Source organism: Syngnathus floridae, chromosome 3, assembly GCF_059516105.1.
Source record: "Syngnathus floridae isolate MCC-2025c chromosome 3, RoL_Sflo_1.0, whole genome shotgun sequence".
NCBI lineage: Eukaryota > Metazoa > Chordata > Actinopteri > Syngnathiformes > Syngnathidae > Syngnathus > Syngnathus floridae.
Window position 1 is genome coordinate 9,274,055 of NC_142415.1, and position 24,930 is coordinate 9,298,984.

A 24,930-nucleotide genomic window follows, 5' to 3' on the forward strand; every position below is an offset into this window, starting at 1 on the left:
ATATTAGCACAACGGTAATCTGGCATCTTTAGCCAAAGGTGCAATTCTTGTGATTTAATGCCCGCCTTGTTTATGTTATTGCTCAAAGCGAATGTAAGTCACCACGAGTACTGTCAAAGGCAGTGCAGCTTCTTCGTCATAGTTGAAGGGAGGAGAAGAAGACAACGGTGGTATTCAAAATGAAGCAGCAGCAAGAGAAGCACCAGTCATAGCCGCCAACATTTCTTTGGCACAACAAGGGTTTAAAGTCATATTAATCCACCAAGATTGTACCTTTGGCTAAAATACACCATTTTAGGATAAAAGTAAAACTTGAACGTACATATCGTTACATCCTACTGGTCCACTGGCAGGGCGCAGAGCACACTCCTCTCACAGCCTACAGCTCGCTATTTATTCTTCAATATGCATTTTAAAGATTAAATCTTGGATTTTGACAATGGTAGTGCAAAACATTTCAGGAATTAATGAGATTCTTTTCTATAATGTCTTATTGAGCAGATCCAATCAATGTTATGATTGATTGGCAAAATTATGACATTGCAAATGATACGATTTTGAAAATGAAAAGAAAAAGAAAAATATCTGCTGATAAAATCTAGCGTAACTAACCCCTTTGTTCATCAAAAAAATTTATTTATTATTTGATGTCACTGTGGCATTATGCAGTTTGACCATTGAACCAGCTGAACTATAGGAACATTAAAAAAAAACTATATCTTGCACAATAAACACCAAGATTAATGTTTAAAAATAAGAATTGTTGGAAGATCAAATGCAAATATTTTGAACTTAAAAGTTAAATGCAGCTCGACTGTACTACTGCAGTGATTTGCTTATGTACCACTAGTGGGAGCCCGTGTGGCACATATGCTACATATAGCAAGCACACCTTGAGAATCACTGCAGGGAAGTACAAGTCCTTGAACAATGACGTACTGTGTTTGCTTTGCACATTTGTTCCAAGGTGCAAAATCTACTTTTTGACCAATTAAATGGGATCCTTGTTTTACGCTGCTCCCACTATGACTTTTCAAGGTTAGCAACAGCATGAAATGAATTTGTAATATGTAAACTATTAGTTGCTGTGTTTCATTGGACTGATTTATATTTATAGGCCAGATTTGTTTTTCATACAAACATGCACTGTCATTTTGACTTCAGCCTTGTGCGTAGTTAATGATGAATGGAAGTCTGTTGCACCAAAATAGTATCATCCATGTACAGTTGCTCGTCAATGTCCTCCGACCCACTAAAGACAGACGTATCCTTGTTAAATCAAAACTACTACCTACTAGGGGAGCAATTTTTAATCATTTCTTTCATTATTGTGTATTTGTTTGCATTTTTTATGCGTTTTCCATGCGTTTGGTTAGTCAGTTTGATCACTACATGATGTCACTGATCAAATCAGAATTTGATTTACAGTACACCACACAAATACTAAATGTTTACCCAAAAAGTTGAAGGTCAGCTGGAAATATGTTGACAAATTTTATATGGGGGAAAAAAATATTTCAAAATAGACATCTTTGAGTGACCCTCCAACTTTTAAACTGCAACATACAGGTGCAAGTTTACATAACCGGTCATTCTCACGCTGTTGACATTTTGACATGATGACACCAAGACAACAGCTAACATCTTCCACCGCCTCCTCATGTTGTGCAGGCCCATCAGATCTGTTACTCGGTCCTCTGCCTTTTCTCCTACGTGGCAGCTGTGAAGGGGAAAGAGCCAGATGGAAAAGCCAAGATTCTATCGCCACGACCCCTCCCGAGCTAGTGCACCCTCTGCCCCCTCTGGTCTCCAATTCCCCTCCTCCTTCCTCCTCCTCCTCCTCCTCCTCCTCCTCCATGTGCCTCTACTTGAGTTCCAACACCACAGACAATCCCTCAGTAACACGGAAGCACACAAATCTGTGTAAATATTGGCCTGTTTTAGACCCTCTGTGCTCTGTGATGTCATGTAAATATTTGTTCCCAGGAGGTTTGTCCTCATCTCTTTTCTTTTACAATAAGACCAGATGTTCTGTAAGAACATTAGAGGAACCAAGTGCATGCAGGTCCCGTGCACACAGCTCTCCCGTCATACAACTTTGTGTGATTGCGTGCTTATTTAGTGTGACGTGGCCGCTAAGGAAATAATGTGTTCTCTTGCTGTTAGCTCAGTCCGCCGGGCTGATTTGCTGTTCTAGTTTCGCTGTAACCTTGTCTGTGCTCTGCTGTTGATCAATAGCATGTTATTTTGACCATTCAGGAATAAATATTATATATATTTACATATATAGTATTTATTTAATATATACTTATTGCTGTATATTTCTGAAAAGAAATACCCTTAAATATTGACTTGCCTAAATGTGCAACATTTAGATGTTACCCATTGTTTGTCTCGTCAACGCGTGAACTGTAATCTTTTAGTAAATAGGTCATACGATAGAAAAACGCTCAATTGAATGTGACCTTCAAACTCAAAATGCAATGGTAGGTTGTACTGTCAATGTACATTTTTTGCCTTTGCGTAAGGATTGTCACATGGCCACAGTTTAGTTGGAAAAGCGATAGAGGCGTCATTATTCTATAAAGAAAGTTCACTTAAAATCAATAATGAAGATGTGAATACTGATGAAAGTGGGACATTTTCTGGTCTGTGATGGAAGTCGCCCCTTAATCGTAAAGATTCAACTTTGTGTCTGTGTGTTCAGTACTTTCTCCTCATCCAGCAATACACTGGTACAATTCCATTTTAGCCATAGACTGTATACAAGTGAATAAGTAGGAATCGCCGTTAATTCCAACTCATCTGTCACAATAAGCCTGAATCCAAAATTCAATACGGAACTGGGAGAACACTTAGAGGATCTGTGAATCTTTCCAACTGTTTTGTCACTGTTGTTGACTGGCTACTGTCGTCTGAGGAAAGAAATGCCAAATGTGAGTATTCTATTAATCGGCGTATTTAAAAAAAAATATGTACAGTTTTAGCCATCTAATAAAGTGGTCCAAAATAGAGCCCCGTGTTCTTGATTCTTTGGAAGAACTACATTAGACACAGACTGCTAAAATCTTGCTTTATTGTAGATGCAGTAAAACAAACGCTTGTTGATTTACTTACAACTTTGGCATCGTGGCTTTTATGTATGTCAGGGATTGTCAACCGATGGTCAGTGACGGTATTGCAGATGTCAGCGAAATGGAAAATTTTAACTTCTTTAAAAATAAAATTGATTTATTCTTTAGACTTGATCTTCCAGCTATTTTTGTTAATCATTTAGCCATCCAAATTCATTTAACCATCCAAATTTTGCTAAATGTAGCTGAGATTTCCAAAATAGACATACAGATGCAAATAAATAGCCTGTATAGCTCTAGCCTCCTTCGGTGCAAAATAAAATAACATTCTGCCAAAGCATTGGTTCCTGAGTTGCTTCTTGGTTATAATGGGGGTGTCCCTTGGACAAAACCAGTTGAAAATCCCCGATGTGATTTAAGACCAGCAGAAAAGGGTAAAAGGCACAGGACTACATCCAACCTAATCATTTGGCTTAATTTACCATATGACATAAAAATAAATAAAGAAATGATCTATAGCAATTGGAAGAGCTTATTTTATAGACATCAAAAAGTGAGTGGTAGAAAATGCACCTATTGGGATATGGCAAAACGGCAGACGAAAACGCAGCTTTGATGATTCAGTTCAAAATGTTTTTCAAAGCCGCCCTGTAAAATTGTTTAATAAAACCAGAGTTCATAAATAGTTGCATTGGCGTGTTGCGAGAGTAATGCTCAAACTCCTCCAACTGTGACAAAGGCAATTGAGAGATCATGCGGAGATTAAAGTGTCACTATTTAACTGTCACGGTGTCATGGAGTGACTGGGTCAGCCTAATTGACGGCATTGCGGAGTATTCGGAGACGAGACATGACTTCGTCCCAGTCCAGGTAGGCGCCCTCCAGGTGCCGCACCTTGTCCGGACTGCTGACATAGCTCTTTCGACCATGAAGTAGGCGCCAGTTGTCGAATGTCACGATGTCCCCTGGAATGCAAGCAGAAAGACTTTTAACTAAACGCATGTCTGCAGAGGATTGGTAGCTGCATGTGGTGAACAAAAATTGTTGCCAATAATTAAGAGGCTAAGAAAATGAAATATATAAATGTATTTTAGAATATTAAATAAAATGCCGGGGTAGCTTAACTTATTTTGCTCCATCCTGACCAAGGACATAAAACTGTCTCAAAGGATTCTCCTTTGGTCTGAGGTATGTTAAAGATTGGATTTGTACCGATTAAGATGTCCGAGGCAGATTGGGTTGACAGCCTGAAATATTAAACGTGTTGAATATTTAGGATAAAAAATCTGGAGGGGGAAAGCTGACTATTTTATAACTCATGTGACAGTTGAACTGTGACGTGAACGGAATGCAGCAAGACAAAAAAAAAAGTGCCCTGAAAGTTGGCTCCCCAGACAAAGTATTTTCAAAAGTATTTTCTTGCTGACAAACTTTTCCAATGTTGCCGTGTCTGCTCCTTTTGCGTTCGATCATGTGAGAAATGGATGGTGGGGTTATTGGAGCACACCACACACATTTTGACCAAAACTGTTAAATGCTTGATTTTCTCCACTACCGTTCAAAAGTTTGGGGTCACTTGGAAATGTCCTTTTAAAAATGAAGTCACTATTTTTCCCTAAGGATAATATTCAAGTTATCAGGAAAACTCTCTGTACATAGATAATGTGCTAAATGACTATCCAAATTTTGAATGGTAGTGTATATTTATATTTTTTTACTCTCATGTCATCTATTTGTTTTTAGGGGTGGAGTAATTTAAGATGAATTTAGAATGCAAGTAAACTGTTTTGAGACAGTATAGGCAATGACGATAAATGTTAATTTCCTTGTTATTCGCGGTAGGGTTCGCTGTCCCTAATTGACCCCAAATGAAATGTTTTGCAGAAGATGTGGTTTTGGGGAAGACAGTTGATGCTGACCTGGCTCCATCTTGTAGCTGACCATATTCTCGGGTCGCTTTATGAGGTTCACGTAGGCCTTGAGTGCTCTGTAGAAGGGCTGAACTTGATGAAGTGGGAGGTCCAGCACCGAATCCCTTGTGGCGTTGTTGTAGTTTATCCTCACAACTTGATCCTGCTCATTAACGCTGAGCACAAAGACAGACAATACTAAAATGAGAGGTGACTTGGGCAACTACAAGAAATTAATACTTCAATATGTCAGCACATATGTTGGGCAGCAGATGGCAGTGTTTCTCTTTCTAATCTCTCGTTCAAAGAGGTCTATAGCAGATTGTTCCGCATATAATGTGTGTGTATTGACAGGCCACCTCACTCACTCAATGATCCTCTTCTTGGACTGCAACATAAAGTCACAGTAGTCCGTCCCCGTGTCAGTGAAGTCCACCAAGAGTGTGGCGAGCGTGTGGAAGGCCTCGGGGTCTTCGCGCCGCAGTTGCTCAGCCGTGTGAAAGCCATCGACCACCTCACTGTCGCCGCCCTCTTTGGCCTGGGTGATGCAATGCAGGAACTGCACCTATGCTCAACGGGCCGTGATCATGCCGCTTTTACTATGCATTCAATGCTGGGGGGGCGGAGCCTCAAATTGAATTATGCAACTGAATGTACTCACTCCGGGAGCAAAGTGTAATGCAGGGTAGTCTGTGTGGAGGCTGAGATTTCCTGAGGTATAGGCCACGTTGTTTGCGTTGTACTTGTCCACAACCTGCCATGTATGCCTGAAGACAGAAACAGGAAGAAGACACAGACATCTTTTATGATAGCACTTTTCCGTCATTACGTAAAAGCATTCATCAATATATAAATGGAGGCATTGAAAAGCTGTAAGTGGATGAGTGCTTTGTTTGATAATTCTTGGAAGCTAAATTGAGTAACTCCCATGTTTTTTTTCTTTGAGATGCAGGTAGATGGTTGAGTCTTGACCTGAAGCGTTAGCCCGTCCATGTTGTGACAACGCCTGCTCAGTGGTTGCTTGTGTTTTCCTTAGGGCACTTGGCGGCATTCACTGAATCATTTGTTTGGTTTGGGGTGTAGCAGCCTTGGAATCTGATTTTAACCCGTGTGTCATCTGAATTCAAAAGATGTGGTGTTACGACAAAGTTTCAGCGCATCGTACTATGACTATAGCGCTTGTGGGGCTTTCTGCTGTTCATTAAGATGTGTTGAGAACGAGCCGAGTGCTAATGAGGTAACGTTCGCTCCCATGTTTTGACGATGAGAAGTAGACAGCTCTTTACTTCCAACTCTGAGCTCATCCTCTGGCAGTGGAAAGACACTCCAAACCTCTGTTCTGAGCGAGTGCATCAGGTAATTCCTCTGGTTTAAAGCAGCTGGAATGATTTTGGCTTGCTCCTTCATGTAATAAACCAAAGTGATTAACTCCAATCAACGCATATTTTCCTCATAAAGAATATTTAGCGCAAACTCTTTTTTTGATTCCTTGGGAAATAAATAGTATATCGAGTTGTATTTAATTACAGTCTTTGGGCTGAGCACCAGCTAGATTATGCACATGTGGAAAATTCACCATTTGAGCATTTGGTGAGGTCAAAGCTTATTTAATAGCGGCTTGGCTGCCGTTGGCAGGCACGCAATCGGGTAACGTCACTGAGTCTTACCCGTAGAACGTCAGTCTAAGATAACCGATCCTCTCGGCCAGTCGGGCCACGTGGCCTTGCTCTGCTGGAGCCCCCTTCAAGTAGACGATACCAACGCGTCTCAGCGCCACAAGCCACGCCAGCGCGGCCTTGTCATCGTGGAGGATGTCCTGGTAGTCGGCAGTGGGGATACGCAGTTTGCTGTCCCAGTAGTAGCGCTCTGAAACAAGACAAAGAAATGGAGTTGGAATCAGAAGCATGTTTATTGCCGGTTGACTTTTGATACAAACCGCACAAAATGCAGAGTTAAGATTCAGATCTTGAACCTCAGAACTGCCATGCCAAATATGTAATGACAACATAAGAAACTAACAAAGCACAACCTTGACTGCTCACTAATGTGTTTAAAATGCCAGACAAAAATATTATCCTGACTGTCTATTCAGCAATGAAACTTTGGAGCTACTGAATTATCTAAAGCAGTGCCCATAACATCAATTGCGTTCCACCAGTTTTCCAAAACTCTCGCAAAGTGGCCTTATTAGCCTGCAATTCACTTTATCTACTCTAGACTTAAGAAATAGTATAAAAATTAACCAGGCACCAAGAAAAAAAGCCAAAGAAATACCTCTTCCATATAGACTGGAAGATTATTTGTCACAAAAAGCTTATGAATATGTATTACTGCTAATACATGAAAACATGTTCAGTCAATAGAACTAAATGCTGTCGAGAGGTCAGAGAGGGAGATTGTTTGGCTCAAGTCCTACTGCAAGTCCAAATTGGGTAAAGTGGGAATAGTTGATCCTCGAACTCTAATATCTCTGCATGTACTGCAGTGTGTTTATACTTTTGACCTACATGCATCTTAATTGCGCTCAAATCTATTTCACATTCTCACCAACATTTTGCACCACCATTTTGTGAGCAAAACCTTTTCAACTTTACAGTGGATATAAGCAATTAATTACAGTATGTGTCTCTATTGAGAGATATGCTTCCTCTGGAGGTAAAACTGGGACACGTTCTGCTGCAAAGGTAAATTGATGCAGTGCACTGGGACATGCTCTAGTTTTTGGGGTTTCATTGCGATGATTTATTACAGTGAAAATAAGTTTTCAACACTAGTCATTATGGCTCTCACTTAAATATTGTTTGATTCCCTCGATCATTTTAAAGCTGTGATGAGATACTATTCATATTCAGCTAGTGTTTAATTGTCTGTGAGGGGTCAGCTATTGGGTTCGAACTACATTTTAGTACAAGTTCATTTTCCTTTACACAAGGCTCCACAGAGAGCAAGCAAAGATGCTCTTCTTGAGTTCAGTATTGCATAACGGACGTTCTACAAGAATGTCAGAGTCTTCTTCAACTTTACCACCAAAGTCCAAAGAGACCACTTCTTGTACATCATTCTCAACAAAAGGTTCAGCCAAGTTTTCTGTCTTAGTTGGCCTCGGGTAACTCTTCACATGTCTCAGAAAGGAGGAAGTGTTTGACCTAGACAAACACTTTATTCAAATCAGGTGTATTTGCTTTTGCAAGCAATGTGTACCGTTTGTATTGAGCTGGAACTGTCAGGTACTGTTGGGAGTTATGTTGTGTTTTTCCATCAGTGTTTTTGTCCCCATTTCCTTGAACTGACACGGTAAACTCGTACCCTGGAGCTGTTGGTAATCAGTTCCTAGTCTTAAGCTCTGTGGCCACACCAGATTGTTCTCTTATGATGGAGGACAGAAGATAAGGGGAAAATGGCCTACTGGGAACATGGGCAGATGCCAATACTTGTGTGAAAAGGGACATAAAAACGAAGAGTAGTACACAAAAAAAGCAAGACGGAATGGAATATGGTACGCAGCTTCAAACAAAGGAAGTAAAGGAATGATCTGGTGTGGGTGATTGACTCGAAGGTGATCATCAAAATTACCTTCTTACTCACTCCACCATGGGAAAAAGTCAGAACAGAACATGACAGAAAGCCCATCATGAAATATCAGGGCTAGTCTCAAAACGCACTTGTAAATATATATGCAATCAATCAAGAACAATTACAAAGTTCCCAGAGAAATCCTTCGCCTTCAAGATAACATTTCAAAAGGTTGCATTTTTCTGCTCTGACAACAGAAACTCTTAATGTGTTTAACGCTTTTCATTGCTAAATGTAATGTAATATTGATGCAGCTTAAACAATTTCAAGCCATACTATAAAACGACTTTCCTTATTTTGCTGTTTTGTGCTGAGGTAATGAGGCCTGGATCGTAAAATCCACCCTGGAGTGGTGCAGATGAAATGGATAAGAAGCATCTCAGTTTCTCAGTTTGGAGCTGAGATGAGCAGTAGAGCGTGCCCAATCTCTTAAACACGCATCACTACCTTGAGAGCGTATGTATTATCATCCTCCAAGGGTGAATCTTTTCATTTTCCATAATAAAACTATATATTAAACAGAAATGGTCACCTTCTATAGATTGGGCTTCCTATTGCAACCCAAGCACTTTGGTAGCTTGCTACTGAAAGCAATTGAATATGACAGACACACAGAGAAAAATCAGCAAGCTTCTTTCAGACAGACAAATGGAAAAATTCCTCCCGCTGCTAAACGCCATCTGGTTACAGTCCTTTTTCCATGGAGCCGCTCTCCAGCGACTTCCATCTAACAGCTGCAAAGTGTATTTCTGGTGTGAGGATGATTTAAGCGCTTAGAGTTTATACCTGGCTGATGCTTGAAGCGCCTCCACATCTCTTTTTTTGTACCGATTTCTTCAGAGCCTTTCAAATTTCTGTATTGCAATCAGACCACAAAGCAGAAGCGGACAGGCGATGGGCGAGCCTGCTGGAATCTGCAATTTATATCTTTTTCGACAGCGGTACCATGAAAGTGCCTCATATTGAAAGGAAGGCTTGAGTGCTACATTGGTACAAAACAGACACTATTCAGGTTTGGGCAATTAGACTAAATATACCAGTAATCGCAATTTAGATTTTGGAATCTCATGATTATAAACAAAAAATGAGCGGTGTGTATGTATGCAAGTTCCGATAATGTGAAGGGCCCTTGAATGTACATTGAGCATGCTTTTAATATGTAAAGTGACTTTTCAATCTGAATTTCGGAGCTTCCAAATGTTCGGGTCATCCATATTTTCTTTCGTAAATCACTCAACGCTCTTTATGTCTGCAGTACTGATTGTTAGTTGGTAAGTTCATGTAACTATATATGCTGCAAAGACGCGAAAGTGGAAAATCGCTTCCCATCCCATGTCAACACAGCACAGTGACTAATTACAGCCTCCATGCCAGTGAATAAGCTACACTGACTAGTACCATTGTCATGAAACGAGGCTGGGGAGAAAGATGGAGAAGCATTGCTAATTGCTAAGTCATTGACATGCAAAACACAGAAAGAAGTGATTGGATGATACGGTGCACTCATCACACAGGCCTGCCTGAAACAGAGTTAGAGCGAAATATCATGCAAAACACAGAAAGAAGTGATTGGATGATACGGTGCACTCATCACACAGGCCTGCCTGAAACAGAGTTGGAGCGAAATATCAAGCAACTCAAGTGTCTGGAGAAAATATTATACACAATCAAAGTACACGGATACTAGTGATGTGCATTACAGTTCTTTTAAGTGAACTGATTCTTTAGAATTACTTCTCTCAAAAGATTCGTTCAAACGAATCGTTCAACAAATCCATTGGGTACAGCGCCATTTTCAGGTGTACCTAATAACAGGCCACTTCATTAGGGAAAAATCATGGCCAAAGCTTAACTGAAAGTGAAAAGTGCCACACCCGTCCTCAACCCCTCTTTATGATTGGCTGTTTGATCCGTGACGTCACTTGGACACTCCATTAGGTATGCCGCCATTTTCAGGTGTACCTAATAACAGAGCACTTCATTAGGGAAAAATCATGGCCAAAGCTTAACTGAAAGTGAAAAGTGCCGCACCCTCCCTCACCCCCACCTCCTGATTGGCTGGTTGATCTGTGACATCACACCGACACGCCATTAGGTACACCAGCATTTTCAGGTGTACCTAATTTCTTATTTTTTTTTATTTAACCAGCTCAGTGGCCTTATGGTATGAGTGTCCGCCCTGAGACTGGGAGGTCGTGGGTTCGATCCCCGGTCGAGTCATACCGAAAGACTATAAAATGGAACCTGATACCTCCTGGCTTGACACTCAGCATTAAGGGTTGGATTGGGGATACTATGAGGAGCTGCGCCCCACAGTCATTACTAGCAATGTGTAGCTTCTACATGGAAGCTCGTCTGAGGACAACCTAACTTATGTGAAATTTTTTAATGTGAAATGTGAACACGTATTATTCACATATTTTGAATATAGACAAGTTCTGGACAAAATAGAAATCTATATAAACTAGGGCAGGGGTGTCAAACTCCAGTCCTTGGGGGCCGCATTCCAACATGTTTTCCAAGATTCCCTCGTTAAGTGCACCTGTGTGAAAAGTTAGGCCCCTGCCGAACGTGAAAATGAACTGAACTTTTCACGCAGGTGTGTTTAACGAGGGTAACTTGAAAAACATATTGGAACGCGGCCCCTTGAGGACTGGAGGTCGACACCCCTGGTGTAAGTGAAAAGTGCCATACCCGCCCTCACCCCCACTTTCTGATTGGCTGTTTGATCTGTGACGTTACTTGGACACTCCATTAGGTACACCGCCATTTTCAAGTGTACCTAATAACAGGCCACTATATTACGGAAATATCATGGTCAATGGTCACAGGTGTCAAGCTCTAGTCCTCGGGGCCGCATTCCAACATGTTTTCCAAGATTCCCTCGTTAAGTGCACCTGCGTGAAACGTTTTTGGTCATTTTCACCTTCTGCAGGAGCTAAAACTTTTCACGCAGGTGCACTTAACGAGGGAATCACACGGACACTCCATTAGGTACACCGCCATTTTCAAGTGTACCTAATAACAGGGCACTTTATTAGGGAAATATCATGGTCAAAGGTCACAGGTGTCAAGCTCTAGTCCTTGGGGCCGCATTCCAACATGTTTTCCAAGATTCCCTCGTTAAGCGCACCTGTGTGAAAAGTTTTAGCTCCTGCAGAACGTGAAAATGACCAAAATCTTTTCACGCAGGTGTGTTTAACGAGGGTAACTTGGAAAACATATTGGAACGCGGCCCATCGAGGACAAGAGGTCAACACCCCTGGTTTAAGTGAAAAGTGCCGCACCCGCCCTCACCCCCACCTTCTGATTGGCTGGTTGATCTGTGACATCACTCGGACACTCCATTAGGTACACCGCCATTTTTAGGTGCACCTAATACCAGGCCAGTTCATTAGGGAAAAATCATGGCCAAAGCTTAACTGAAAGTGAAAAGTGCCACACCCGCCCTCACCCCCACTTTCTGATTGGCTGTTTGATCTGTGACATCACACAGACACTCCTTTAGGTACGCCACCACTTTCAAGTGTACCTAATAACAGGCCACTTCATTAGGGAAAAATCATGGCCAAAGCTGAACTGAAAGTGAAAAGTGCCACACCCGCCCTCACCCCCACCTCCTGATTGGGTGGTTGATCTGTGACGTCACACCGACACTCCATTAGGTACACCAGCATTTTCAGGTGTACCTAATAACTTTATGCATTTTTGTACGTGTCAAGAATGTGTATTTGACTACTTGCTCTTTATTTTGGGGGACACCAACACATATTACACAATGTAAAACACATACATATTGTCATAAAAAGCAATGAACCAAATGTCAGATTTTTGTTTTCATGTCCCAAAAAATAAAAAGGAATGAACACCAGACAAGTTTGAACAGGTTTTAATGTCTATTAAAATAATAATAATGATAAAAGTACATTTCAAACCAGCAATCTAATGTGAAATTGCAGTAGATATATTGGATGACAATATTTATATGTATATGCGTATATGTGTATATGCATACACGTTATTTAAAAACTACTGTAAGTGTCATAAAATAAAGATTACCCAAAGAGAAGCATAATCTCCCCGCTGTTGCATAACAGCATCCTTTCATGCAATAAAGTTAGCCGTTAGCTTGGTGAAAAGTGCATCAAGGTGGTGTTTCAGTGAGTGTTTTTTTTCTTTCCTTGGCAAATCGTAAATCTACATTCTGGCTTACATAGTTCACGCCAGGAGGGAGACGTAACACCTTCACTGACTGATCCGTTTATGCACGGGAAGGCAGTTCACCCATTGACTCGTTCGCGAACGGGAAAGTCAGGATTCGTTCCCTCGCTGATCCGTTCTCGCGATGAACTGGAGATGCAAATCACTCACTCACTGACTAGTTCACTCACAAATCCAATCAGTTGGGGAACGGGAAATGCAATTCACAACTCCTTCGTGAGCAGGAAGTCACGTCATTTTCTTCTTCGTTTTGTTTTACGGCGAGGTGGCACCAGCTTCAATACGCATTACCGACACTTACTGGTTGAAGTCATATGAACTGAAAAAAGAACGAATCACTTTAGGAAGTCATTCGTTCACTCTCGTTCACGGAAAAGATTCGGTCTTTTGAACGAATCGTTCACTCAGGCGCTAACACTAACAGATAAAGATGATCAGAAAATGGAAATAAATTAGGATGCAACAACGACATATGTCAGCCTTTATTGACCTTTATTGATCCCACAATGGAGAAACTCGCATTGTGTTGGCAGCAGCTACGGATAAAGGAAATACAAAAATAACATGCAATAAAGACATTCGCACAAAATGTACATCACACAAACTAGAAATCTATTCCCCTAACCAATCTCCCAGAAATGTTATTTGTTTGCAAAATAGAGTGCCAAGTGAGTTTTAATTTTGACTTATGAGATCTGATTAATCCTTTATACTGTAAATATATATAATATGGAAATTCAGACACTTTCTTCTGAAAGAAAATTTCTATAGGTTGGCAGCTCTGGAGTTTACTGTAAAAGAAATAGAATGAAAAATGAAAAAAACAACTCATTGCTAGCAATCAATGCAAACCAAATTGACGGGCTAGCTAAAATTAGCATTTGAATTTAAAGGTGACTACACAGCAGCAATAGCAGTTATTGTTTTATTACTGTTGCACAGATCAAAAGGTCAGGAACTTTCTGCTTCTGATGACAAAACAGAACATGGGGCAAAGGTCAGGCTTGGTTGTAGCACGTATGTACTCTTGAGAAACCTGGTGTTTCAACTTCCTCACGTGGACGCTTTGTCAGTAAAAGGTCCAAAAATAAAACCGCCATCCATACGAACAAATGACACACTATCTAAATGTATATAACGTAAACAATGTGACTTGCGTCATTGCAGAGCTGTAAGTAATTTCCTGGGGAGTGGACAGCACTTGGGGCATAGAAAAAAATGACTCATCAAGGATTAAAAGAAAGGCACGGCTGGTGATTAAAACTCACGAGTGGCTTCGTCAATCTCCCCCTTTAAAAAAAAAAACGGAATGGAAAACTCTGCAGATTAAATCACCCCTCTTTCCCTCCCATATGGGAAGGCCTGTGCGTCAGCAGTCAACAAGAAATCAACGTTGCTGTCTTACATAGTTTCCAGCTGTGCTGGGCTGAGAGGGCCATGTAAGAATCAGCATGCATGTTGTTTGCTTAAATGTCTCACTATGTATCAAAGAGGAAAAAGTCGGTGTATTTGTCCTCACTCGCATCAAAGCGCTCGAGAAGGACTGTGGAGGTGCATGTTTTGAAATGACAGTAGTTTTTTCCAGCGAAGAAAAGCTGAAGCTACAGCTAGTTCGGTAGCTGCCAGACAGCTCAAGGCAGTGTATCTCGCACCTCATTGTGCTCTGTTGAAGTCTGGAGGTCTGCGTCACCTCCTTTGCAGCCCACAAAGGAACTTTGTTTCGACCTGAGTGGATTTTTATCACAAAGCCGCCATCAGTTCAACCGGCCATCTGCGGAATGCACACACAGGCGCTCCAGCCAGATGGAACTAACACATTTGAAAAAGCATCTTTTTAATTTTTCTAATAAAATAACCTGGTAATGATGCCCAACATTTTATCGTACAATTCTTCTCAAGTACTGTGTTTTAGTGAAGAGGTGCAAGCAGAAAGAGATGCTACAAATGAGACTGTCTCACCTTTTTTCAGAGGTTAGCTTGGAACTGAAATTGGAATTGCCACCGCCACTGATACAATGAAAAGTTTACTGAAGCGGAAAATCCCGTTCATAATTGAGTTCATTCTGAACAAATGATTTCTGCAAGTGCGTGAAAGGCGTTCTTAAGAAGAGAAAGCACACACTTCATGAGTATCCTGCCAAGATACATGTTACTTTCTCAGCAATTCACTCTGCGACATCGGCTTAAAAGCTTTGTAAAGAGACTCGAGAGTTCATTTTACACGTTGACGTTCAGAGACTTTATTCCTCTCAATTCTCTTGGCACTGATAGTGTAAGTGCTTCTTCTGTTTTTCCGAGCCAGCCACTGCCGGTCCCAAGCCCGTATCAAACACAAAAATTGGGTAGGTTGCGTCAAGACATTTTTTTTTCAAAACAAATCACATGAATGACTTACTGGCGGCATCAGCCGACAGGCGCAAAAAGGTATTTGAGAGTTTATTTCAAAAATTGATCATAAAACACAGCTTTTGCATTGGGAGACAATAGTTTAAAAGATTTAAGATTGGCGCAGAATTGACAGCAGTAGTTTGTTGACAAGACGTCTTGAAGAAAATTCTCTGATTAAGCTTAATATGTGAACTGAAGTGACTTTGAGAGAACATCCAAGTTTTCCATGGTTGAACATTCACAGCTCTGCTTTCAAGATGCTGTGTGTCGCCAAGACAAAATTTAGACCAGATGGAGAAAGAGGAAACCAGATAGACAGCATGATGAATCAGCTTTTACTTAGCTGAGAGATGAAATTAGTCAAGAGACTGAAATTGCAATGTCTGCGAGAGTTGCAATGAAGTTAACGGTTAGACAGTTCAGCCTAAGTATAATGTTCAAATTCGAAATTAGCTCATCTTAATTAGCATTGAAGGTTGAGGTAAACAAAGTCTGTTCCTTTCTTTAGGATGTGATGGCAAGAAGTTTAAAGCGTTTAAAGATCTTACACAGTATATACATATGTGCAATCACAATTCTTAGCTAAAATGTGCCACCTCGATCAGCGCTAGCTGTCGAAGCAAAATAGAAATTTCAAATTTTGGTGGTGAGCCAATTCTGATCGAAATACTATATGACCCAATTCTCAGATTTTAAGTACTTTATAAACACATTGATGCGTCAGCATAGGAAGACGGTGATTAACGTCAATCGGTTATGTGAGAAGAATGTATTAGAATGGTGTAGCTATGATTGCTTTCCATAAACATTCATATGCGTAATTTCTGACCTTTAGGCACGTATTAAGTCATTAGTCATGATTTGAGCTCCAACTAAATAATCATGACATGCATAAATTGCAAATCTTGCCATAGGTCAAATTTTAAGACACATCTAACGGGGGGTGGTTTAGCAGGCAAATTTATGACAAAAAAAAATGGGTCATTACTGATAAGAGACTCTGCATGACAGAAACTTTCAGTGAAGCGGAAATGTTACACGGCATTGCTCTCCTTATGCGATGAGTGTGTCTCTTATGAGCAAAGGTTACAAGAAAAAATAGCAAATGCCAATAAGTTTCTCAAATAATAAGTGATTTGTTTGTAGGGAAACATTCTGAAGAACAGAACAGAAGAGGTCACCAATGGCCCAAAGCATTAATATAAGTTCCTGAGTAACGAAACGAAGCAGTAAGTCTGAATCCAGCTTAGAAGCACATATGGGCTCTGGGAAATATTTGTTCATTCCCTGGAAAGGAAATATTGACAGTGGTGGGCTTGCGATTTGGAAGAACATGCAGATCTTTTGTTGACCCTCACTCTAAATCCGTTTTCCATGTGGCAGAAAAGAGGTGCTCACAAGAGCAACCTACTCTTACCTAACGTTGTAGAAAACTGCCGAAAGAGACTTACCTCGCAATTCAGCTGTGAAGCGACGTCTGAGCATTTCATTTGAAACCTAATTGAAAGGTGTGATACACTGCCGTTGTCACTAGGAAAACTGTCTGACCAAAAGAGTAGCATTTAAGAGCATTAGAAGAACATTAAGCTGAGGGCTAGGATTGAAATCTATGTTAACATATTCCTTATTCTTTTCGGACAGGCAGTACTAGTAAATTTTTAATTTTTTTGGTTGGTTGTACTGTTCAAAATTAAAAACTGGATCACAATGTCTGCACTTCTCGTTCTAATGATCTACGAAAAAATACAATACTCTATCTTAATCATCAAGGAAAAACAAGATGAATTTAGTACATGATTAAAACAAGGAAAAACAAGATGAACTTAGTACAATTAATACTCTATCTTGGTGAGTATTTCCAAGTGTTTACATACACTACATAAACTATGATTCATGTAATTGTCATGTAAGAAGAGATTTTTTTTGTGAGGGGGGGGCGGGTTTTCAGGCATGTGCCTTTTATTGTGACACAAATAATTTCTTCCCATTTCTATACAGAGTACAATTTATGTAATTTAATAAGACTACGTCATACTTTTGCATCAACCATGAATCCATAACAAATGAATATGAATGGTAATGAATATGAATTGAATGGTAATGAATGTGAATTGAATTTACCGTGAGTGGTTTTAACCGCGTACTGGAAGGCACCGGTAGAAAGCATTACCTCAATGTTGTAGGGACTTCTCATTTGGTTAACGTTTTAACAGACATTCTAGCCCCCTCTTGAGATTTTAACATGAAAATTAAATTTCTACTTGATAGAGTAGAGCCAATAAACTCTAGGCAAATCCTGACCACCACGGGAAACAAAATTACTACAACGGCTGAAAGGAAATGGGGGAAAACACAAACTTGAAATCTCTCTTCACATTTTTAAACACAACCAACCCACAAATATTTTCAAGTGAAAGTCATTGGCGGCCAGACTAACAACATTTTCTAATTTAAAAGCAACATTTTGGGCTTTTGACTGACTGGTGTTATTGTTACATTGGTGTCTACTTTATATTACGACTACTGTATACTAATTTGTGTTTCGTGCAGTGTTTTATGTTATATGTAGAGCGTTTTGTTATAGCTTCAGCTGTTGTGAAATGCGCTGCATTATAAAGTTGTGCGCATTGTAAAGAGAGAGAAACTCGCGCAATTTTAGTTTGCTCTATCAGCCAAAGTTAAACACCTGAGCATTTCAACTCTGAGCGAAATTTGATCCCGCACATTAACAATAGCAAACACTGGATTCTACCACTTTAAGAGCATCGCCAGGGTTTGCCCAGTTGTCTCTAGAGAAAACACAAAGACACAAATGCACACTAATGTCCAGGTTCATGGATTGCTTTAATGATCTGGTCTTCCCTTAAACTAAATAAACCTATAAGTAATTTACAATTACTGCACAATTCAGCAGCTCGTATGCTGATTAGGATCAAAGAAGCCATTATAACATTGGTATCCTGTGTGTTTCACGATCAATTTTAATGTCTGTTTCTTAATCTATAAAACCCTTCATGGTGTTAGCTGCTTTGGTATCTCTGATCTTATATCATTTTGAGCTGCTATGTCTTCTGGTACTGGACTTTTAGTAATATTATACCCAGAGTCAAAACTACTGTTAGACCCATAGCGAGGGTTCCACAATCTGTGGAACGAGAGGAACTCAGGGCCTCACACACCGTTGATATTTTTAAGAAGAAGGCTCAAGACCCAACTTTTTAATTTAGCTTTGAAGCACTTTCAGCATTTTTGTCTCTTTGCTTTACGAGTATGAAGAAATGTGACTAATAGACACTTGCCAGACACTCGTATTAAAAATCGACGTTTATCGAATTTAATTACATACACAAGAATAAAATACCATAAATTAATTATACTATGATAAGATACCATAAACAATACTCATGGGCATCTCAGGGACTTCCAGGTCTTGTTTTTCTCCTCTAAGCATGACATTTGACTCATATCAAAGAGACTCATTGAAAATAACACTTGAGTTTTTATGGATTAGTTTCAGTAAAGATATCAATCAATCAATCAATCAATGCCCAACCAATAATAGCTACTGTAGCCCGACAACATACAGCAGTGAGCATAGACACAGAAACAGCAGCAGCAGAAAGGTAAAACATGCTCCAAGACACAAAAAATGACATGCAGTACCAGCTGAAAAACAATCCTCAGAGGGCCAGTTATTTTATTGACCTCACAGTGGCCTTTCCCAGTGAGTATATTCGCGTTAAAGACTTTTGAACAGGCACATTCTGGATTGGGTTCACCATATGAGTGGGGGAGTAAGACCAACGATGAATAACACATATGTGACATTATGAGAAAACCTCTTGGAAGAAGCTGTTTATCATTAATTTGTCCATCTTTCCTGTGTTTTTTCCCAGTGGAAGGAATTTCAATCTGGCTCCGAGGAAGAAATAATTAAACCTCAAGAGTGTGTCATTTTGCACTGCAAGCAAGCCAAGCAGCATTTTAGAGGACTGCAGTTAAAATCTAGAAACACACTCAAGAGTTTGCATGGAAAAGAAAAACATTTGTGGTCATTTTTGCATTAGCAGGCTCACTAACTCATAACTGCAATGAAAATTTAGCCTCCTGTAGAGGATCTATAATCAATCTGGAACAGGTACAGCAGGAACCACTCAACCCTGTGGGTCCTTCAGGACCAAAGGTAGATCACACAGTCCAACTACAGTCCACTCCCGCGCCAGCCACTCAAGTGCAAGACCTTAAACTGTGTAGAGCAGACTGGATCAATGTCAAGCTATCAACCAAGTCCAAATCTAAATCATTTCTCTTGGTTTCATGTGAGGGATTTAGAAGGTGTTCCATCCTTTTAGGACAATTTTCAGACACTGGCACAATGTTGTATCTGCATTAACAATAATTTTGTTGTCAACCACAAGATCCTGCTTTTACTGAATGCCAGTAAACGGTGGAAAAATCAATTGAATCATCAAAGTGATAAGTGGGCCATTTACTGTCCAGAAAGAAAAATCTGAACCTCTAATTCACGCTTGCTTTCACAATTTCTTCAGCTTGTCGTCGTCAGATGAAAACTTAATACTTGTGGGACGACAGGAATCTGACAAACATTTCTACTCTTTTAAAGTCATTCGAAAATAATTGGGTAAGCTTTCAAATCCAAACGAGGAATAAAAACAGCCACTCACCATTGAGGAAGAGCTCTTCTTGCATGGCTTCTCTGGCCTCAAGGGAAAAGCTGCGTTTCTTTAGCCACTCCGCATCAAACACACTTGTGTGTTGATCAGGCCACACAATGGACAACTGTGGAGGAACCAGAAAAAAAAAATCTCATTTCTTTCATTTTCTATACCACTCAATAAGTGTCGGAGATGATGAAGCTGGTCCCAATTAACTTCTGGCGAAAGGCAGGAGACATTGTGACTTGGTTGTCAAAGGTGAACTTCCCATTTGGCAAACAGGCAATTGCCAAGAGGCGCCTTCAAACGCTTTCATAAAAGTTGTGTTTGCTTTTAAGTAGTAATTGTTTATTCATTGTTATTTTTCATTCATGTGCTATAAAAACACATCAAAATGCCGCATCTATTGTGATTGATCCAACGCTTCCCCATCCTTTTGCCTTTTTGGCAATGGACTACTTTTATCTTCTTACTGCTATTATGCAGACTTGATTCAGAGGACCGCAAGGAAAAAAAAAACTGTTGGAGGAGTTGTGAGTATGAAGTGGTGTTAACTTTGTGAAGCAGAGAAAGCGACAGTTTTTTTTCCCAACCTTTTCAAGGTGACAAATGCGCGTAACAGACAGTGACAAACACAAGAGCCAGACACCGTTGCCAGCCGGTGGCACTGCTGGCGATGGAAATGGAGAATGGCACGAGTCACACACTTTATCACTGAGATGCAAAGCAGTCAAAATCTGTATCCTTTATCAAATCCAGTAGAAGTTTAGAGATGATTTACTTGTTAGAAAATCCTCAAGACAGATCTTGAGGATACTTTTTAGGAAATATATTAAAATCGGTACGTAAATCGTAAAAACAATGTAACAATTAATTCATGAGTAAACAACTAATAAATACTATTACGTACTGTTGTGGGTCTCGAGCTATCAGGCAGTTGCAGCTTAAACCCCGCAAACATATTTGTGTGTCAAAATGAAACATAATTCAGATTGGCTTGCTTACAAACACAATCTCAGAAATAGGAAACGAAGATTGACTTAGTAGAACAATCTCACACTTGAGCAGACACACCAGAGACGCAACTATTTGTATTTAAAAAAAAAAAAGTCACATTGCCATATGTCATCTTTAATGCGTCCCCCTTTGTCGCTTGTTACTTTTGCGTGTGCTGAAAGGTGAAAATGCTCTTCCATTCAGCTTTTGAGCAGATGCCCTAAGTGTTTGTGCCAAAATATACTGTTGTCTGAGACTGATCACAACCTTGACTTCAACATGTGTTCCAGCTGAAGAGGAAACAGCCTCAAAGACCGACGCTGCCATCGCGGATTCATCTCAAGTTGAGTGCACTTTTGACGAAGTCCATTTTTATTCAGTATGCTGAATATGTATGGTATCCTCACACTAAAAATGATCCTCAGATTTGTGTTGCTTACTATATATTTTCTTTATTCCAAGAGACTGGATTCGTGATTAGCTGTCCACTCGACTCCAATCAATTAATCAATGGTTAACATGTGAGTGAATATTTTTTATTTTATTTTTAATGGATTTGAAAATTAGGTCATTGCATTCTATTAGTCCACTACTAGATGGCACTAAATCCTACACACTGTATTTTTAATGTGTTCACCCATGTTAGCTTCGCAGACTGCACGCTGCTCACTGACACATCTCAATTATCAGAATTTTTAGGATTGGATTCACTTGTGATTGGATTTGTGTGACTTCTGTTTCGTTATCTTTGCTTTGGTTGGTGCATACGTATTTTTGCCACATAACTAAATTAATTTGCTACCACCCCAAAAATGTGCAATTAATGGTCAACATCTGAGTGAATATTTTGTATTTTATTTGATTTTATTTGGAATTTGTTGGTGTCCAGTCATTCATATTGGCGCTTCATTTGTGGACCAGAATTTAATCTTTTACTGAGTGACTTCTGTTTAGCTATCTTTGCTTTGATTGGTGTATATTTATTTTTGCCACATAACTAATTTGCTACCATCCCAAAAATGTGCAATCGATGGTCAACATTTGAGTGAATATTTGTTACTTTATTTGGTTTTATTTTTAATTTGTTGGTGTCCACTAATTTATGTGGCACTTCATTTGTGGACCAGAATTTAAACTTTTACCCAGTTCTGTAATTTTCACGCATATGCTCTGAGATTGTAATGTTAAAGCTGTACTCCACAGGATTTTGCCTCGAAATAACTTTACAATGACTTTCATTTGTCCATTTATGGCTCATACATCTTGCAAATTGCAGATTAAAACAATGTGTATTCTTGCAAGCTTCTGGAAAATAATTTTCAGGCTGGAATCGGGTTTTCTGCGCACATGACGTCATGCGCGTTCTCGTGTTAGCTCGTTGTCTCACAGACTCCTGACCAGAACCTATTATTTCGCCATAATGGATTCTACATCTGCTCAGAAGAGACCGACATCTAGCATGCCCCAGACACCCAGTTTCTCAGAGGAAGCCTAAAAAAAGGAAAACCCATGCATGTGAGTGTGCAATTTCATTTTTTGGCCACAGGTAGCAGTAACGATTAGAAACTTAAAATCCTGCGGAATGCAGTTTTAAAACAAATCCAGCTGAAAGCTCGTCAAGCCATCTGGTGGTTTGTTTGAAAAAAATATATAATTAAAGGGAGCAATAAATCACAATCTATCCGGCCTCATTGTTTTCAGTCAACAATATAATGAGATTAAATACACGAAATGAATCAATTATGTGGCCAATATAAAAGGAATGAACGATTAGTTTTGACTGTTAGCGTCAAAAGCAAAATTACGAAACAAATTTCCCTGCATCATTCATGTGTTTGCAATATCACGATTGTAATATTTAGCATGGATCAATGTTTTTTTTTAGGTTTCTCTGAATGTAACTGACAATGACATCCATAAATGTAATTTATAATATAGGTTGGTAATAATGATTTGTTGACCTACCTTGCTGTCATTGGTAACCTCAACAACATTAATGCCTGTGTGAATGTCCAGATCGGACATCAGCAGTTTACGGGCCTGAGCTGATTGCAGTGTACAAAGTGAGCACTGACAATTGTCCCTCAACCACGTGAAGGGATACAGGTTTTGCCCTCCATCTTCCCACTCAACCTCCACCAAACGCTCTTCGTCCAGTGCTCGGGCATGTCTCACGGAGTGGCTGGCCACAGAGAAGGAAGATGAACCCAAAGTCTGCTGTCCACGAAGCTGCACAAGAGTCGGATGAACAGACGATGGATGTGAAACCTTTTGTGGTCTACGACAAAACTTGATCGTCTGACAGGCCACGGAAGACGTGCATCTCTGCAGAGCAGGCCGGGTGACACGGGCCAAGGTACTCAACATTGTTCAGGCTTCCTTTCCAAATGACACAGAACCACCAACTGTGAAGTAATACAAAATGTCAATAGCAAAACAAAAACCACAACATAACATTGTTTGATTTTTATCTGTTTTGAAGTACAACACATATGGTCCTCTTAGTGTTCTTAGATGTTTTGTTTCACGTTTTTATTGAAGCATTGATCACGTATGCAGTTGAATGTGGCTTGTGACGAATGCTTCTTTCACTTTTTTTTCTATTTAGCTTGCGACAAATCTGCAGACAGGAAAAACATTATTGGATTGACATTGCCCTAACGCCCTCATCTGGGATGGGGAGCCAGTTTATCTGGAAGCCAGTTGAATGTAAAACCAAGTTGTAAAGCAACCTGGCTTCTCAAAAGTCAATTCAAATGTCTCTTGGACATAATGATTCCTTGCAATGCCAGACCTTTCAAGATGTTCTCGTAACTCATCCCGAACCTTAAAATAAAATTTGATCACGCTATTCCTGTCTATGCAGTGTAACTTTTCCCTTTCAACCTTTAAACAATTTACTTATCCAACTGATCTGCACGGAGCAATGGTTACTTTGTACACGTGAAGTAGTAGTCCATGCGCACTTAGTAGTTTGTAGCCACAACGTAGTAGCTGTCATGTCTGGGGCACTGTACTGAACACAACGGTGCAAACAACCGAGTGTCCGAAATTGGCGCCACTTCAATGTTCCGTCTCTCAACAGTGTACAGAACAAATGCCAAATATCTAAAAACATCTGTTTTATTGAAGAATTGCATGCCTCCGTCTGCTAGGTAGCTAAATGACGTCATCGTTGCTCGTAGGGCTTTAAACGCCACATTTACTACTCGACCAGTTTTTGTTTTTATCAATGGTATCCTGCAGCCCAGAGAAGAAACTAAACACACCGGTTTGAGTACCTTTGTTGCACTGTACCTGATTTCCTCGATCCCCGTGGCTCGGTGTCTACCAACACAACATACACCCGGCTGTCGATGGGGAAGAAAAAGTCGGTGAAAGGTCGCAGGAGGAGGCAGTGCAACGTGACATAACAACAGCGCCCCTGTCACGATTGCGCAGCCAAAATATCACGACGTTCTAGCAGTATTTCATTACCCTACATGTTCCAAAGGTCAATTGTTTACAACTTAGTCATAAAGGTGACCTGTGCCTTTGTGACAACAAAAGCAGCATGCTAATTAATGTGTTTGACAGATACAAAAAAAAAACCTATGAAATTGTATTTTTCCAGGAATTAAAATGGATTATGCCTGTATTGTTGCACAGATATGCATCCATCGATACAGTAAATTTACATTAATAAGCTGCGATCCATTTAGTACAATGGCCGGGCAAAATTCGTGATCATAAACATGACAGTAATGCTTATATCAAATCATTATCACATCATTTATGTGTAACAGAGGGGCAGACTTACTTACTCCATCTACTACTTACATTGTAAGTTACATTAAATTACATTTGTTACTGTGTTTTAAATCAAGAAACTTTTTTAGTTTAGTGACAAAATGTCATCTGTGCCACTTACTGACTACACACTGTGAAATGCTTTTTTTAGTGCATTGGAGAAGAGTAATGGGGGGAAAAACTGTTTTGTGGAGGCCCACTATTTTACATCCAATGAATAGGTTGTTCCTCCACAACACTCATAATTAGAAGGCCTCTCTGTGTCTAATTTAAAGCAAACCTCGAAACTGTCAAAGATGTGGC

At 39.9% G+C, this 24,930-nt stretch overlaps 2 protein-coding genes across 17 annotated transcripts in view; one reads left to right on the forward strand and one right to left on the reverse strand.

Annotated features, from left to right (window-relative positions):
• madd (MAP-kinase activating death domain) overlaps window positions 1-3,014 on the forward strand; it is a 32,527-nt gene extending 29,513 nt beyond the window's left edge. For all 16 annotated transcript variants that reach the window (XM_088372138.1, XM_088372130.1, XM_088372131.1 and 13 more), the window contains one exon: window positions 1,672-3,014. Coding sequence is in view for 14 of the 16 variants with exons in the window: in XM_088372130.1 (XP_088228256.1) it covers window positions 1,672-1,785 (114 nt within the window). In the remaining 2 variants the exon portion in view is untranslated. The remainder of the gene's footprint in view (window positions 1-1,671) is intronic.
• A 45-nt stretch (window positions 3,015-3,059) lies between these two features.
• Window positions 3,060-24,301, reverse strand: bbox1 (gamma-butyrobetaine hydroxylase 1). Its single transcript, XM_088372149.1, has 8 exons — window positions 24,136-24,301; window positions 22,804-23,243; window positions 19,852-19,966; window positions 6,652-6,850; window positions 5,646-5,751; window positions 5,353-5,549; window positions 4,994-5,160; window positions 3,060-4,039 (listed from the first exon to the last, which is right to left on the reverse strand). The coding sequence occupies exons 2-8, from the start codon at window positions 23,203-23,205 to the stop codon at window positions 3,888-3,890; spliced, it is 1,338 nt and encodes a 445-aa protein (XP_088228275.1). The 5' UTR covers window positions 23,206-23,243; window positions 24,136-24,301; the 3' UTR covers window positions 3,060-3,887.
• Between the last annotated feature and the right edge of the window lie 629 nt (window positions 24,302-24,930).